Consider the following 18,416-nt stretch of genomic DNA (forward strand, 5'->3'; position numbering starts at 1 on the left):
GTCACAATAGCCCTCGAGTCTATGAAATCAGATTACTTATAATTGTTGTCCGATGGGGATTACATTCTCAAGGTTGCTGAGATTTATGCAGCATAGTCAAATAGAGAAAAAGGATAAGATTGAAGATCTCAGTAGAACACTTAAGTATGTTTAGGAGGCTCTAAGCAAAGCTCAATTTTCTCTATAGGGTGCAGAAAATCAAATCAAGCTCATGGAACACTCTCGGGAACATGAGAATATAATGAGGTGGGAGTTCTTCAAGGAAGTCATTGATGAACATGAGAGCATTCAGCAGATGTATGACTTGGATAGTTGCCCTAAACAATTAAGTAGCAAAACTTCAAAACATTGTCAGCTTGTTGACAACCCTTTATTTGAAGTTATTGCTGATCGGAGGTTTGACAATCCTCTTTTTGTGTTAAATGAGGAATCATCTATTGTTTGCCATGAAGAGGAAGAGTTTGATTTCAGAACTTGGGATCCTGACTCAGATTCTAGTAGTGAACCCAGTTCTTAGCATGGGAATGATGAATCAACTTCTGTTGCTTATCATTTGATCAGCAGCCTTTGAACGATTTTCGGTGGAGTATTTATGTGAGATTTGTGGGTAGATTCTCAGCATTCTTCATATTCATAGCTCCTATGCGTTGGGAGTTCTCCAAGTTTATGCCGACAATATGAATTCTGATGTCTATGGGATGCTGATTTCAGCTTTTGAGCAGCTCATTTCTTACATCATCCATCTAAGTTAGATCTTCACATTCTACTGGATTATACTTGGACCTTGGATATATTTCTATATCATAATAGCAGTGAGGCAACATAACAGAGTTTGGGCTCTAGGTGTTGGTAGATTGAATCTATGGTTGGATGAGGATTTTATTGTGGTCTTATTCAGTTTGAGGCTGATTATGGTGATGATCAGTGTTGATTGGTTTATAGGTGCAACGTTTCTTTGAAGAGTAATGTGGGATCCAGGAATTTGGTTGACAGGTGCTTTGCAGAGTGGTACCGTGCTTCACAGATTGGCTGGGTTTGTTGTCCGTTTGGGCTACAGGATTAACTACAGATTTATATGGGATCTTGGTACATATTGCTTGAGAGCAAATAATCTCAAGGAGGGGAGATTTGTAATGTCCCTTCTTTGGGGACATTAGAGATATTAAGAAGGGACATATTTGCAACATTAAGTTTGACTATGTGAGCTGGAAATTTATTAGTAAAGGTCAAATTAATATTCCAGGGGGTCACAAGAAGACGAGGAGAGATAAGACGAAAATTCCAGAGAGTAAGTCGAAGGGTCGCCATTGTGAGAATAAAAAGAGATGAGGCCCCTTCCTTTTGGTATGCTTGATTTTGTTATTCAGTTCAGTTTCCTCTCTTGTGAGAGTCTTAGAAAGCTTCAACTTTCAGCTAGTTGGAGGACGTAGCCCTTTGTGCTAGTAGATAGTGGACGCAAACCCATTGTCCCAGGAAACATCTCTTCAAGTGTTTCTTTCGTGCTTATAGGTTCTTATCCCATCATTCCAATCCGATTGTTGAATCTATATTTAGGATTGGTTTTCTATGTACTGGTTATTGTATTGCTGTTGTATAATACAATAATGTTTTAGTTGCTGGTTGTTATATTGCTACTGTATAAGGCAATAATGTTGTTTAATGAATTATAAGAGTTTGCTGGTTTCATCTCATCATTTTGTAATTCATGGTTATATGTTCGACATCTTGAATGTTATTTTGGAAATAATGAATTGTTATCTTGTGGAGAACCATTGGTTTTATTAAATGTCTCGTATTACATTTGTTTATATTTGAGTCTGATATTGTATTCAAGAAGTGGCTGGAAAATTATCGCTTGACATTTCTACTGTTTTCGAATGTGCTGGAAATTATCTGCAATGCTTTATCTTTGAGTGTATTGTTGAAAGGAAAAATCAGCAAATATCCTATTCGGGATATTACATAGACTAGCATTTTTATCTCTCTCTGCGGTGAGGACATGGAATTCTCGACACCTCCAACCTCCACGCTATTGATCGGAACCATTGTATTTGATGCCCGTGTTGACAATTTAACCTTTTTGCGATGCCGTTACTTGTAGTGACTTCTACCTCACACCCTGTAGATTGGTCTTGCGGCTTTCGGATAATATCAAAAAACTCCCTCCTATGTATGCTCGTTAGACCACTTACCTTGGGGTGCAGATCCATAGCCACAATGAATCCTCATACAAACTCTGCGCTTGGTTATGAATATAGTCTCCATTGAGATGCTGGGGCTACGTTGAATTTCTCAAACTACCTTAAGGGGTTTTGTCCTTGAGAGCAACCAGTCACATTTAAGCAACCAGTGTCATTTTGAGTAATTTAATTTTTCATGGTCTAAATCTCAAGAAGGCCTATTGCTTTTATAACCTCGATATGAGGAAGAACACAAACAACTAGGCAATGTGGGATAAAAATAATTTTTGTCTTTTAGTCACTTAGTTTACTTTTGTTATAAAATGAGTTTAAGTTATAAAGTAACTTTATAAAACCACTTTATAAAATAAAGTGAATTATAGAAAAGCTCATCAGACTTTAATATTTCCCCAAACGAAACCAAATAAATTCTTGTGACTGGCTGGCATCCTCTAGATTAATGTCGTTAGCCTATTCGGATGGAAAGATAGACCAACAAGGCGCTAGAAAGGTCTAGTGCGGAGAAGGGGACATTACAGTCCCCCCTTCCCGGGATTGCCTGCCCTCAAGCAATCTTAGTGTCGGATGTTGCAGGATTGATTCACCCTCCCATATGGCATCCTCATAAGGAAAATCCTTCGAGTGAACTAAATACTCCTTGATGGATCTATTATGCAACTTCCTCTCTCTGATCTCAATCACCTCGGCTGGAACCAAAACCCGTTTCCCTTCCAAATCAAGTGGGGGCAATGCAATTGAAGACCCTATATGCTGATCAATCGCCTCCTTGAGGCAAGACATGTGAAAAACATTATGGATCTTGCTGTCACGACATAATTCCAGCTCACAAGCAACCTCACCAACCCTCTTAGTAATGCGATAGGGACCATAAAATCTAGGCTGAAGCTTTTCTGATCCACTCTTCTTCAAGGAGCTCTGCTTGTAAGGCTAGAGGCGAACATAAACCATGTCACCTAACTCAAAACTCCGCTCTATTTGATGGTGATCAATGTACATCTCCTGCTGATTTTGAGCCTGTAGGTTGTTCTCCCTAAGAGATTCGAGAATGTCTTGTTGGTCCTGTATCTAATCTCTAGCTAGGGGTGCTCTGCTGTCCTGTAAGGCCAGATCTACGAATGATAGTGATTCACTGCTTTAGAGAGCTCGAAATGGTGTCATTCAGATGAATGTATGATAGAAGTTGTAGCAGTTTTTCCCTAAATACAACCATTTAACCCAGGCTCTTTGTTGCCCCGCTACATAGTTTCAAAGATTACCCTCCACCCATTTATTTATTAGCTCAGTTTGCCCGTCTGTTTGTGGGTGGTAACTCTTGTTGGGTGTCGATTCCGTACTTGCCAATTTGAATAATTCCTACCAAAAAGTGCTGAGAAATTTGCTATCCTGTCGCTCATAATGGTTTGAGGTAGGCCATGTAGATGGAAAACCTCTTGAAAAAACAACTTGACTACCTGAGAGGTCGACTAGTCCGACGCTATAGCATAGAAATGAGAAAACTTGGTCAATCTGTCCACAACCACAAAAATGGAATATTTGCCCTAAACTCGTGGCAGTCTTGTAATAAAGTCCATGTAGATACCTTCCCATTTCTGTGCTGGAATAGGAAGAGGCTATAATAATCCGGTTGGAAACTTGTGCTCTAACTTGTTTTGCTGACAAGTTTGGCATTCTCTGACATGCTTTCCATGAAAGCCTTTCTTTGACCTGTCTATAGGTTTTGAAAAACCTTGGGTGTTCGACCGATGGTGCATCATGAAGGGTATTCATAATTTTTATCTTGAGCTTAGGCTTGGGCATGAGGTAGATCCTATCTTAATAAAAAATCATATCATTGATTGCCTTGTATCTGCTGTTCTGGAGTTGTCTATCCATGATTTGACAAGCTTGAGTATTCTTAGAATACTCAACCAATAACTGAGACTTCCAATCTGCTGATATTTCTGAAACGACACAACACTCTACTACTGGAGGTCTCTTGGAAAGTGCATCAACAACTATATTGTTCTTACCCTTGACATACTCGATATCAAAATCATAGGCCTGAATCTTGGTGACCCACTTTTGCTATCTTTCATTTGGATCCCTCTATTCTAAGAAATATCGCAAGTTTTTGTGGTCTGTCTTAACCATGTATTTTCCACCCACCAAGTACTGTTTAAACTTGGTTAGGGCGTACATAATGGATAGCATCTCCTTGTCATAGGTGGAGTACAACCTCTCACTGTCTTTGAGCTTCCGGCTCTCATAAGCTATCGAATGCCTGTTCTAAATCAGAACTGCGCCAATTCCGTTTCTTGAAGCATCGCTCTCTAACAAAAAGGGGCGAGAGAAGTTAGGAAGTGCTAGAACCGGGCATGTGCTCATCACCTTCTTGAGTCTATCAAAGATTGCCTTTGTGCCATCGATCCACCTGAATGCCCCTTTTCGTGTGAGATTGGTGAGTGGAGTTGCTGTCTAAGAGAAGCCTTTAGCAAACCTTCTGTAATAAGAACAAAGGCTGAGGAAGCCTCTCAAATCTGACACATTCCTCAGACGCGGCCAATCGAGGATTGCTTGTATCTTTTCTTGGTGTACCTTAACCCAATTTGCGCCAATCACATATCCAAGGTAAAGGATCTTAGTCAATCTGAACTCACACTTTGATTTCTTGGCAAATAATGAATGCTCCCCCATGATGCTAAGTACCTCATCTAAGTTGCAAATGCTCCTCCCAAGTCCTGCTAAAAACCGAGATGTCATTGAAGAATACCAACACGCTCTTGCGCAACTGCTTTTTAAAATATGGTTCATGCATGACTGCAATGTGGTTGGTGCATTAGTGAGTCTAAATGGCATTACCAAAAACTCATAGTGTCCGTAGTGACATTTGAAATCTGTCTTATGCACGTCCTCACGAATACGTATTTGATGGTATTTGGATTGAAGATCTATCTTCGAGAAATAGATTGCCCTATATAGCTCATCTAATAACTCATCAATGTGAGGAATAAGGTACCTATTGTTAATGGTCCTCTTGTTGAGAGCATGGTAATCAATACACATGCGAAGAGTACCATCTTTCTTTTTCACCAAAATCACCGAAGAGGCAAAAGGGCTGGAACTATGTCTGATGTGTTCCATCTCTAAGAGTTTCTTAATCGTCCTTTCTATTTCCTCTTTATAGTGCCTAGGGCAACGATAAGGGGAAGTAATGATGGGCTTGGCACCCTCCTCTAACTCGATGATATGCTCAAACCCCCTATTTGGAGGAATACCTGGGGGTATATCTTCAAAAACTCTCTTGTGCTTATCAAGCACATGTTGAATGTCATAGTGAAATTGCTGTCCTGAGCCTATTGTAGTCTTAGAGGAGATGAAACAATGTGCTGTCCACTCAATGTCAACATGCCTCATAATAGCCTCCATCCTGTGAGCTGAAATCACTCTGGGTTCACCCTCTGGCATGGCCTTGAGAATCACCTATTGACCTTCCTGTAAGAATTCTAGCTGCATCTTACCATGATCAACTGTATACCTGCAGATACTCTGTAACCACTGCCTTCCCAACATGCAATCTAACCCATCCAAATCTACAACATAAAAATGTGCCTCTAGAAGGTAGTCATCAAAGTGAATCGAAAGCCCCGACACTTTCCCTATGCACCTCAATCTATCACCTCTTGTTACTTTAACTTTAAACTCTAGTATAGTATCAACTTGTATCCTTCTATTCAATACCTATCGTGTGCTTACGAAATTATGTGATGCACCTGTATCCAAAAGGCACACAATACACTGCCCTCTAACTACGCCCATTAAACGAAAGGGTGACTAGTAAGATCACTAGAAGGGAAGCTATAATAGGGGACTGTTCAGGATTGGATTCCTTCTTCTTCTCTTTAAGGAGTTGCTCCTTATTTCCTTCCCCCTCGCTATCATCAACATCGTTGCTTCCCTTCTGCTCATCCTCCTCTTCCGAAAGTATCTCAACATAATGCATTTTACCCTTGCCAAGGCACGTGTGATCCGGTGTCCATGACTCCCTACAAGTGAAGCATAGTTTCTTCCTCCTCAACTCATTCCATGTCTCAAAGTCTAACCTTGGAGAGGAAGTCTTACCCTGAGTCTTGTTCTTCTAGATCGAAGTAGACCCTTATAAGGTTTCTTAGGTGGTTGTAGTATAGAAGAAGGTGAGTCCAGATCATATGCAACCTTAATAGTATCATCTAGGGTGTTTGGTTTAAGGCCCTTGACCAAATTCCTAAATGTGTCCTGTAAACATTCTGTGAACAACATTATCTTACACTTTTCTGACATATCTGGAACCGTAACAGAGATCTACTAGAACTCATCAATGAAGTCATCTAAAGACCCACCTTGTCACAACTGCGCCAAATCCCTGTAGTAGACCTCAATGTCCTTCTTGTCGCAATGAGTAATCAACTTAGAGTTGAAAATCTGGTAAGATGTAATGAGACCATGATCCTGGGTGACTAGCCCATTTTGCCACCAATCATATGCTGCTCTCTCTAAATGCATTGTGGCAAACTTAATAGCTTCTTTTTCTGACATGGGTTTTAGTGTTATGTTAGTGTCTAGCTATTGAATCAAAGCTCTAGTAGATGTTTTATTGCTACCATCCAAAATGGGGAGGGATAACTTGTTCATGGTGTACTTCAAGTCCCTATTCTGTGCCCCTGTCTTGTTTTGTTCTCTTTGAATCCCTTTTTTAATTCATGTATTGAATAAAGATCAGATTTTGTCTAACCGATTCAGGGAATAGATCCCACTCATCGTACATAGCCATAACATTATCCGGAAGTAAGCTTGTTGCTGCAAGTTGGGCTACCTCTTCCTTGACATTATTCTCAGCGAAAATGGGCATCAAGGGTCTGTCAATGTTCCGTGTGGGGCCCTAGCAGCCCGAGGTGATCATGCCACACTACCACTTCCATTGTGATGACTCGGTGCTCTCCTGTGTATCGGGGCTAGCTACTGCATAGTACCTGTAAGTTGTTGAAGTGCATTATCGATATTATTCTGTCCATCTCTAATAGCGTGTAAGGTTTCCCTCACTTCTCGTTCTTGATCATTATCCTCTTGGGCCATTTGAGTGATCTGTACCTATTTAGCTTTTTCAACTTGTTCGACCTGTTCAACCTGTATTCTTGGCTCAAGGATTAGCTCCTCATCAACTGTATATGTAATGTCCTCTTTTTGGGACATTAGAAATATTGTATACTCATTTTATATAATGTTAAAATTGACTATGAGATGAAGACTCAAATTATTAAAAGGTCAATTTAATGTTATAAAGAGGGCAAAAGGTCAAGGAGGAACAAGACAAAATGCCTTAAGGAAGTTGAAGAGTCACAAAGGAATAGGAGGAAAGCCAGAGGGGAGCTAAAGAGTCTTAGTTTGCGTATTAAAAGGGGAAAGAAGCTCATTGTTGGATATGTTTGATTTATTATTTCAGAATTTAGTTCTCTCTTGCGAGAGTGTTTGGAAAGCTTCAACTCTCAGCTAGTATGAGGACTTAGCTCGTGCCAGCAGACAGTGGATGCAAACCCATTGTCTGGGGAGACATCAACTCAGGTGTTTCGCATGTGCTTACTAGGTTCTTTTCTTAAGTTTTCCAATCTGACTGTTAAGCTGTATTAGGATTGGATGTTGGAGTGAGTTATTGTATTGCTGTTGTGTGATGCAATAACGTGTTCTAAGGAGTTGTATAAGAGTTGCTGGTCTTTTATGTTCCTGGTTTTCTAACGCATTTTATATGCTTGGATCTTGAATACTATTTTGAGAAGAGCGGGTTAATATCTTATGGTAAATCTTCTGATTTTCTATTATGCCTTGTAATACATCTGCCTATATTCAAGTGCTGAATATCAGTTTGAGGAAACAACTAGATATCTATTAGTTAGATTATTTCCTATGGTTTACATTGCTAGTTTTATATTATTGATTGTAACATACTTTCATATGTTCAAATCCTGAATAGTGTCTTGGAAAGACGGTTATTTTCTTGTAGAGAATCTGCTGGTTTTATTGTTACATCGTATTATATATGTCTATGCTGAGTTGGATATTATATTTAAGAAGAATTTGATTAAATATCTGTTGGGATTTCTACTGGTTACAATTGTGCTGGAAAAGATCTGGAATGTTTTATTTCTGAATATATTGTTGAACAAAAGGTTTAGTAAATATCCGGTTCAGGATATTATAGTATAATTGTCCTTAATATCAATTTGGTTTGAAAATCTTGTCTGTTTAGGTCGGATGTGTCTAAAATTATAGGGCTCCCTATTCATGCCTAGTTTGACATTTTTTTGTTTTATCCAACCTGTAATTCTACGGTTACCCATGAGGTTGGCAAGTCTTGTGGCTCTGATACCACTGTAAGAATCCAAACCTGGAAAGCAATAGCATGAACTAATCGAACTTAATATATGGTGAGGAGTGGTGACTATGGTTCTATCCCAACATTTTTAACTCCTCCGCAATAAGGCAGAGACAACAATATAATAAGGCGAATACTCAAAAGGAAACTCGGAAATTACAGTATATTCCAAAATGCATTCAACCAAATATTCAACTCTTCTGAGTTTTCATTCCATAATGGCTTGAGATAAAAAATATTTAGAATTGTCATACACATATTCATGGACTGAACAATGGTCTTGATGGTTTATATAAACAAAATGCAAGGTAAAATAACAATGGCACCTGATGTTGCCGTGAGTGGGATGCCTAATTACATGACTATGGTTTGGATAGCATTCTTGTTTGCCTGCAACGATCAGTCAAGACTCTTGATGACCTGTGGTTGAGATCACCAATGCTCCTGTGGCTGCTACTATTGCCAATCAGACCCACAACACTTAGTATGTACCTGCAATATTTCAGAGTTCCCCACGCGATAGACTAGTAGTTTTACCTCTCTCTGCGGTGAGGACATGGAATGCCTGATACCTCCAACCTCCACGCTACTGATCGAAATTGCTATATCTGATGCCTGTGTTGACAGTTTAACCTTTTTGCAATGGCGTTACCTGTAGTGACTTCTATGTCACACCCTGTAGATTGGTCTTGTGGCCTCCAGATAATATCAAAAAACTCCCTCCTATGTATGCTCGTTAGACCACTTACTTTGGGGTGCACATCCACAACCACGATATCCTCATACAAACTCCACACTTGGTTATGAATATAGTCTCCACTGAGATGCTGGGGCTACGTTGAACTTCTCAAACTGCCTCAAGGGGTTTTGTCCTCAAGAGCAACTAGTCACATATAAGCAACCAATATCATTTTGAGTAATACTATTTTTCATGGTTCAAATCCCAAGAAGGCCTATCGCTTTTATAACCTCGATATGAGGGAGAACACAAATAACTAGACAATGTGGGATAAAAACCATTTTCGTCTTTTAGTCACTTAGGTTACTTTTGTTATAAAATGATTTTAAGTCATAAATTAACTTTATAAAACCAATTTATAAAATAAAGTGACTTAACTATATACAAGCTCATCAGACTTTAATATTTCCCCAAATGAAACCAACTAAATTCTTGTGACTAGCTAACATCCTCTAGATTAATGCCGTTAACCTATTCGGATAGAAAGATAGACCAACAAGGCGCTAGAAAGTTCTAGCGCGGAGAGGGGGACATTACATTTTATAAGTAGACAAAATGGAAGAGTGAAATGGAAAGAAATCTAGTTAGATGGTTGATAATGCGACCAAAGCAAAATCTTTGAACGAGTGATGAAGACTTGCACACAATGAGAGAGGGAAAATAGTTGTTGCTGTCAAGAGGCTTGCCTAGTCAAAATGTAACAGCCACTTTTCCCGGGTCTTAACTAACACCTAATAATCAAGAAATATAGTTATTACTTCATTTTCATAGGAAGATAGTTATATTAGTTACGTTCATGGGAATTAAATTATTGGTTAAAATTAGTTAAACTAAAATTTCATATCTAACGATTAAAAACACCATCAATGAGTTTACTATGGAAATTAAAATCCACATACCATGGAATTCGAAACCGGAACCAATCTAGGGATGCTTTTGCAAACACCCAGGTTAGTCCACAAATACCACTTAGGATCAAATGACAATTACCATCCAATACCATTATATCAAAATCAAATGACGATTACCATCAAATACCACTATATCAATATCAATGGACATTTACCATCAAATACCACTATATCAATTTGGGGCATTGATTACCATTGGATCATTTAGGGCATCACATACCACTGTATTAATTAGGTCATCCATTACCATTGGATCATTTAGGGCATTAGATACCATTGTATCATTTGGGGCATCAGAGACCACTGTATCATTCCTTTTCTTCCTATTGCTAACTGTGGCAATAACATAAGATAAGAAGATATGCTCATAATCATTATTCTTATAAATGAAAAACTAAAAAAATGATCCTATAGATATATTCCATATTCAGTTGGTAGGTCAACCGATCTAAATGGTTACCGATTACATTGATGAGAAATGTTGCTTTCATTAAAGGAAGTAATTGAATTCAAAGATATAAATTAATCCATCATATCTTCTACTTGTATAAATATCATAAAAGTAAAAATACTTGTTACTAATAAATGTTTGAATGCTCAACTTATCTTTATCTGATGCATGTCTTGACATTTTGTGGAGAGGGGAAACATTGTTAGGGGGTTAACCTCCCAACTATGGACCTCAAACTTATCTCTCACACTTTCTCTAACTAGAAAGACCCTCCCTACCCAAAATGGACATGGAACACTTGGTTAGCCTTGAGCATCGTGGTTCTTAATCACACCATTTAACTTGACAACAAAGAATGTATTGGACAGGCATGAGCTATTAAATGATTTTCCTTTTTCAAATAATTTAGAATTATTATGTCATGTCTGATTTTTATTTCTTGTTAATGTAGATTTCTATCTCACCTCTTCACCTCTTCCTTGGCTATACAGCCGAGTGAGTCCCAAGTGTTTGAATCTGAGAGCAACCAACTCTTTTTGTTTATCCTCAATTGATATAAGAATATTATATGTTTTCAGCTTATCACATTTTTGAGATCTAAGAAATATAACTTTAGGACTTGCAGAATAAATACCATTTGATTTTGACATTCAACGGCATAATAAAGATATGATATCATGTCATGGATACTTGGTTTTGACTCATCATAAGAAGTTGTGTCCTAAAGAGGAACTAACCGATGATATTTAAACAAAGATGATTTACAACATATTCTGGAACTGTATCTTATTGCTGTAATTTCAAAATGCAATAGTATCTGAAAATAAAACATATTATAATCATTGGGATATGGGGGCAACCACATAACCTGGTAAAATTTGGAAATATAATTGAGTCTTGGCTGGACGCTATCAATCAGTCCCCTTCACGGAAGAACTCTAAATGTAGACTTAGTGCGATTACTAATCATGTGCTTTAGCAAGGAAAATTTATAATGAAAGGGAAGTTATCGTGGCAGAATTGTTATGCAGGGAAAGAACAAATAAAAAGATCTCAGAGGAATCCCCTATAAGAAATACTGCAGAGGTATACATCGTCTTGCTCTCTCATGGCTTTCATAATTTAAAGAGGTATTCGATAACGTCATGTCTTCCAAGAAGCTGTAACTCATAAAGAAATGACTTGGCTTCTTGAACACCAATATAATATGCCAAGTGTACATTTTGGTTTCTAGCAAGAAATTGAATAAATATGGAAAAAGACTTGAAGGTTATAAATCAAGGAATATTATAAACATATTTATTTACTTGCATGTAAATATATTTTATTAAGATGGTACATAGTAAATGTTTATCCAAGGTCATACCTTTTAAATATGTACATTTAAATACATGTTTCATCTTGGAAGATTTATTTTATCTTCTTGTACATACATTTAAATGTATGTATTAAATCGATAAAATCTTATATAAAAATAATACTATGATGTCACCTTTAATTTATATCTATGTGTATGTACATAAATATGTATTATAATGATGTGGTGGAAAAGTCAACCAAAAGCCATTTGAGGTATGCATTAATTAAGTTAAAAATGATTAATATTTGAAATGTTTATTTAATAGCTCATGCGTGTCTAATGTGTGTATCCTGTTATGCAGTCGCTAGGTCCTCGACCATGGTGATTCACGATTCATACCCATTTGCCCAATGATTGTGATGCTCCTGTGCCCAATTATTTTCTGACAATGCTTCCACCCCTTTGACATGCTCCCTACAAGAAAATTCTCCGCAGTTAAATCATATTACCATAGCAAGTTATTAATCATAAATAATCGCAACGGCTAACTGCCTTTTCAATTCCATGAATTCATGATAAATAATCATCTAGCATGTTATCTTCATATGAAATTATAACGATTAACCATCTTACCATTTCGCAGGATTATAACAAATTTAACTGTCAACTGACTTCATGTGAACCTCAACAACTATATGAACATTTTAAATTGGATCGAAAATTGGGATGTAACACAAACCCCCACTTTGGTGTTTCCAACTCCACGAACAACTGTTAGACATAATAGTTTGGTGATAGATAACCAAAATGGAAATAACAACAATAATATATGGAATAAATGTGATAAAGATGAAAGAAATGCTGAAAGGCACAATGAGGATATGTAAAGAGCTCCTCAAGTTGAGATAGAAAGCCTGACTACATGAGATGAAGTCAAATTTGAGAGCTTGATAAGTCGAGAATGGTGGACCTCCAACAAAAATGGTGCAAAAAGTCGTATGGAATGGTGGAGTGAGAGCCAAGATGCTATGGAAATGCAACCAAGTGAATGAATAATCAGCTGAGAAGCTTGTGTGAGCATGTAAGAAGACCAAATGAATGTGAAAGAAGGGTATATGATGTAGCCAAATAGAATCTGCGCATGGGAACTATCATTTTGGAGTGTCACAATGCAGGATGGCAGATTCATAATGCTCTAATGGCCCTTTGCATGTCTACAAAGTCATGGACAAGAGCATGCTGCATGGATGTCTCCTCGCTAGGGCTTCATTGTAGGATTCTGAGTTGAGCAATGAGTTGGTAAATGACAAGGATCACGGGCTGCCGAGCTTTTGTGTCAGGCTAAAGCGGACAAGATGCGAAAATGGCAATCTACACGGGTGTAAAATTTATGCCATTACATATTATTATGTAGGATAAGATGATATCGTAATTGTTTTTATTGCATAGTTATTTGGTACATTGATAATGAATCATTAAATGATAGTTAGAGCTAGTGAACTATGTCATTACACGATGATGATGAAAAGAGTCTAGGAACATTTGAGTTGGGTGCTATAAAATGAATCTATAGTTTAAGCAAATGATATTTAAGATTCTTATTGTGTGATTCATTAGATGGTTAGATATGTTATAGTAGCATTGCTCAAGTAGTGACTCTAGGAAATCCATAGAGTACCTAGGAATAAGTTGTTTATCCTTTGACATTTTTGTTTTATGAATAGTTATGTTATGTGATGATGTATCTTTGATTCCTTAGAATGCAAATTGAACTTAATGTTAAATTAGAAACTCTAATCTTATGTAATGACTATGTAGTTGATTATTTAAAAAAAAATATTTGCACCTTTATATTGGTTAGATTAGTGTTGTTGTCTTGGGTTTCTTAGCAGGGTGTTACACAAATAGTCCAAACAAAAGAATGGAAGCAATCTGATTTTTTGTCTTCCAATATTTTGCAGCTTGAACGTCTATCTGAACAGTACAATGGATCGGCTTTGACTCTTGTTGAATCTCTTTCCAGGTATATATGCTCTGTGTTTTATTAAAAAAACTGATATGCTTTAAATGTCTCACGCACATCAGGCAGTTGTTCCCATCAACATAATGTATTTAAAAAAATGAACACAATATTATTTTATAAAGAATTAGTGAAGTTCACAACAGACTTGGGAATGTTGTTGATATTGGCCTCAAACAATTTGACTTACCAACCATTGTAAAAAGGCAACAATGAATGTAGACATGCATTTCTTTGGACTAACCATTCAATGCAAATGAACTGTTAACTATATCAGTGTTGGGTTTAGCAATTAAGGGACAAGAGAAAATAAATTATTATTTTTGTTTCCAGTTCATGAAAAGGCTGAATGATACATGCGTTATTGCCCATAGATAAATGCTTATGCTGCTTTGGAACATTTCCAACAGAGTACACTGATATACACTGTAAAATTTGTGTTTTGAGTTTTAGCAACATGCCTTAATCATCCCCTCCATTCAGACTTGATGTGTCAGCGACTTCAAATCAACCACAAACATATATAGCAATATTTATATTATGATCAGACAGATAAAGAAGAATTAGGACAGCGTATAAGGAGCATTATAGGAGCATATAAACATATGATTTTGTCAACATTTCCTTTAAAGCAGAGTAGAAATACTTCCAGATCTCTCCTATCTCCTTGCTAAAATTATTTTTTTCCCCTGAACCCGACAACACCCCCTGTAATATACAGAAGCTACTATCGTGAAAAAACAAAAACTCAATATGCAGTCGCAACAAAATCTCTTACAAAACAAATTAATGAATCAAGCTGATGGGAAGTGGGAACCAATCAGCAGTTAATGGTTCATGTAAGAATTTGGTATAGCTTTGATACCATGTAAGAATTTGCCTTAGGGCAATATTTACCCAAGATCGTAGAACTCGAACACAAGCTCACAATTGTAGACCAAAAAGTATTATGATCAATAAATTAGAGTATGTCCTCATACATTGCTCTGTATTGTATGTGATGAGTGTACACACTAGGAGTGCCTGTATATAAAGGCCTCTCAGGAAGCACCTAGAATATCTCTAGAAAGAACTAGGAGTTAAGCTTAACAACTAAGCATACGTCTTATCCATCATTCTAGATGATAGGATAAGAATGAGAAGGTGTATCTCAAGTGGAGATTTTGTAGACACCATGTGCTTAATTAGTGTGCTAACTCCTGTGTTGTAGACACCATGTGCATAAAAGAGGTGCGAACTCCTGTGTTGTCAACATGACAACTTACAAGAGTGCACATGCTCCTAGGTTACTAAATAAATAAATATTAAAATAATGCATTGTAATGTCCCCATTTCCAAGATCAATTTTTCTAATAATAATAATAAAGTTAATATAAGATAAATAAATCAATAAATATAATTTATAATTATGACTACATTTGATAAAGTAAAATAAACAGATATTAAATATATATCATTTATTGTTATCCTATATCAAATGGATATAATATTATATTATATCAATTGATAAAACATTAAATAAAGAAAGAAAGAAATAATAATAATAAAATATATAATAATCATAATAATAATAATAAAAATAATAATGTATATAGTTATAATCATAATTATAACTATAATAATAATCATAATAAAATATTAATATTAATAAATAATATAATTATAGTTAGTATGAGATTTGATAATAAACAAACATTATTACTAATAATAATAAATAAATATAAATATAAGACCTTAACAATAATAATTAAAATTTAATAAATAAGGTCACTATGAAAAGACATAACCATTGAATATTGAAATATAAATAGAGGAATAAAGGGAGATATCTGGGAGGAGGAACCATCTGGAGACAGGGAACGGACATGAGATAAGGGATACACCACGGAGAGGAACACAAAATAAGAGGCACGACAGTCTGGAATGCAAATTAGAGAACATTAAGGATGAAACTCCAAGTGAGCCTATGTAATTTGAGAGAACTATCATAAATGAATACGTACCTAGCCACGACAAGCACATAACATTTAACACAATCACCATCAGCGGATTTCATCAAATCTGTTAGTAAGTCATCATGAAATAGGAGACCATAATCAATTTAGCTTCCAATAATTGTAGTCGGTAAATAATTGTGAGTCGATGGGTAGGATAGTATGTTATGTAGCCGACTTGTGCCCGAGGGGTTCCTTCGGGAACCTTCCGAAAGGCCCTTCGGTGAGTATTTATACCCCCTTGGGGAAGCATTGTAATCATCAGATATCATCAAGCATACTGTAATGTTTTGGCATATGTGAATAAAGGAGGAAGTTCTGCTATTTCCATCTATTGTCTATGTGCATCAATCAATTAATCTATGTGGTAAACATTTGGCGCCGTTGCCCGATGGACCTGGAAAGGCAGGCGAATGAAGAGTAAATGCTCAATTAGTTGAACAAGAATAAGAATAAGCTGAAGGAAAAGGAAGAATTATACATAGCATAGGAAAATTTAATTTTGGCACAATAGGTTGAATGCAGACAGAGATTTCAGCAAGTTACCGACGGACACAAAAGCACTGCAAAATTGTTGGAAGAGACTCGACAACAGCTTGATTTGGTGGAAGAAGTAAGGGAAGAGTTCCTGAACCTGTATACGCTGAGGGAAGAGAATTCAGACGGAAGGGGATCGACTTGCACGACTCAGACTGCCGAGGGAGCATGAGCATGGAGTGAACTCTTTGTCCGAGATATACTTCCGGAACAGACAGCTTCAGTTGACGAAAACCCTTTTTCACAAAACAGCGCGGGTGTCGAAAATAGCGTGGGTATTGAAAATAGCGCGGGTGTCGAAAACATTGCGGGTGTTGGAAACAACGCGGGTATTAGAAACAGCATGGGTGTGCAGAACAATGCGGGTGTGAACAGTACAGGTATACAAAACAGTGTGGGTATTCAGAACAACGCGGAGTGCAAAACAACGCGGGAGTACAAAACAACACGGGAGTGCGAAATAGCATAGGTACACAACAAAACCCACAACATCCAGTAATAATGGCAGGACCAAAAGAAAAGTTGCCTAAATTTGATGGTGAAGGAATCGCCGATCCGATTCGACATTATAAAACATGTGAAACGATCTGGAGGGTGAATGACATAACAGATACAAACAAATGGGTCCGACAGTTTTCGGCCACCTTATGGGGTGTTGCGATTGATTGGTTTATTGATACAGATCCACAAAAGTTGAATAGTTGAGATAATATTAGGGAGGAGTTTATCGTAGAATTTCAAATATTGCGTGACAATAATGAGATTGTAGCGGAGATATTCAATACTAAGCAAGGGAAGAATGAAACAGTTTGAGTCTTCACTAGAAAGTTGAAGGACCTGATCAATAAGATGCAGAATAAGCTGGCTGATGGGCTACAAAAAGAGATGGTTCATTGAAGGCCTTCACCCAAAGCTGCGAAAGAAGATGAAGATCGTGCCACCATCGACATATGCTGAAGCGTACAATCGGGCAACGAACCTCAAAAGTGAGCAGAAGACAAAGAAGAAGAAGAGTACCTTGTCTGATTCGGATGATGACGAACCTTCAGGAGAAGATAGCAGCGATGATGAAGGCAGCAGCAAGAAGGTTTGCGCTCTTCAAAAGGACATGATTCGGATGATGGAGTTCAAGAACATGCACAAGGAGACGAAAGGCAATGAGCTATGGTGCACGGAGTACAAGAAAGAAGGCCATATGAAGGGATTCTGCCGGAAAGATCAATTTTGTGAGATTTGTCAGATCATGGGACATTCGATAAAGGAATGCCCTTTCATCCTGAAATCAAGAGCACCACAGCAGGTGTTCCTTACGTAGGAAGCATCCGCGTCAGGAGGGAGTGGGAACACCAGTACGAAAGGTGCCACATCGGGCGGATACAGAAACAACCGACGCGGTCAAAACAACAACAGCAGCAACAATAGCGGCAACAACAATAATGGCGGGAGGAGTCGAATCCAGTATGATGCGAATGGCCGGCCGATAGTCCAATGTCGCGCATGTAATCTGTGGGGTCACTTCGCTCGAGAGTGCACAACGGTGAACACACCAAAGGTGCTATGTCGATGGTGTGGACCTGGCGATCATGACGATGCTAAGTGCTCGAAGTCTGGAGTAAACTTGATTACTGTCGGGACAGATGAGGAAGAAGTTCTGGCAATCACTCGGAAGCAGGCGAAGCTATACCCTGATTCGACGGAGGAAAAGAAGAGATTGGAGGAAGCATGGGCATAGATCCAGAGAGCAACACAGGTAGAGACGACACACCTGAAAGAAACGCCTGGTACCTTCGTACGAAACTGTGCTGAACAGAACATCGTACAATAAATATTGCAAGCCGAGGTAGCCGTTAGGATAAATGATCTATTGCTCACTATGCCTCA

General features: G+C 37.7%; 1 protein-coding gene across 4 annotated transcripts in view; it reads left to right on the forward strand.

The window, feature by feature from the left end:
* LOC149548026 (Glycosyl hydrolase family 47 protein) overlaps positions 1 to 18,416 on the forward strand; it is a 169,028-nt gene that overhangs the window by 13,815 nt on the left and 136,797 nt on the right. For all 4 annotated transcript variants that reach the window (XM_089792045.1, XM_089792047.1, XM_089792046.1 and 1 more), the window contains one exon: positions 13,946 to 14,007. In XM_089792045.1, coding sequence (XP_089648171.1) covers positions 13,946 to 14,007 — 62 coding nt within the window. The remainder of the gene's footprint in view (positions 1 to 13,945; positions 14,008 to 18,416) is intronic.

This window comes from Cupressus sempervirens, chromosome 7 (assembly GCF_028749045.1).
Source record: "Cupressus sempervirens isolate cs-2001-9-10 chromosome 7, ASM2874904v1, whole genome shotgun sequence".
In the NCBI taxonomy this organism is placed as follows: domain Eukaryota; kingdom Viridiplantae; phylum Streptophyta; class Pinopsida; order Cupressales; family Cupressaceae; genus Cupressus; species Cupressus sempervirens.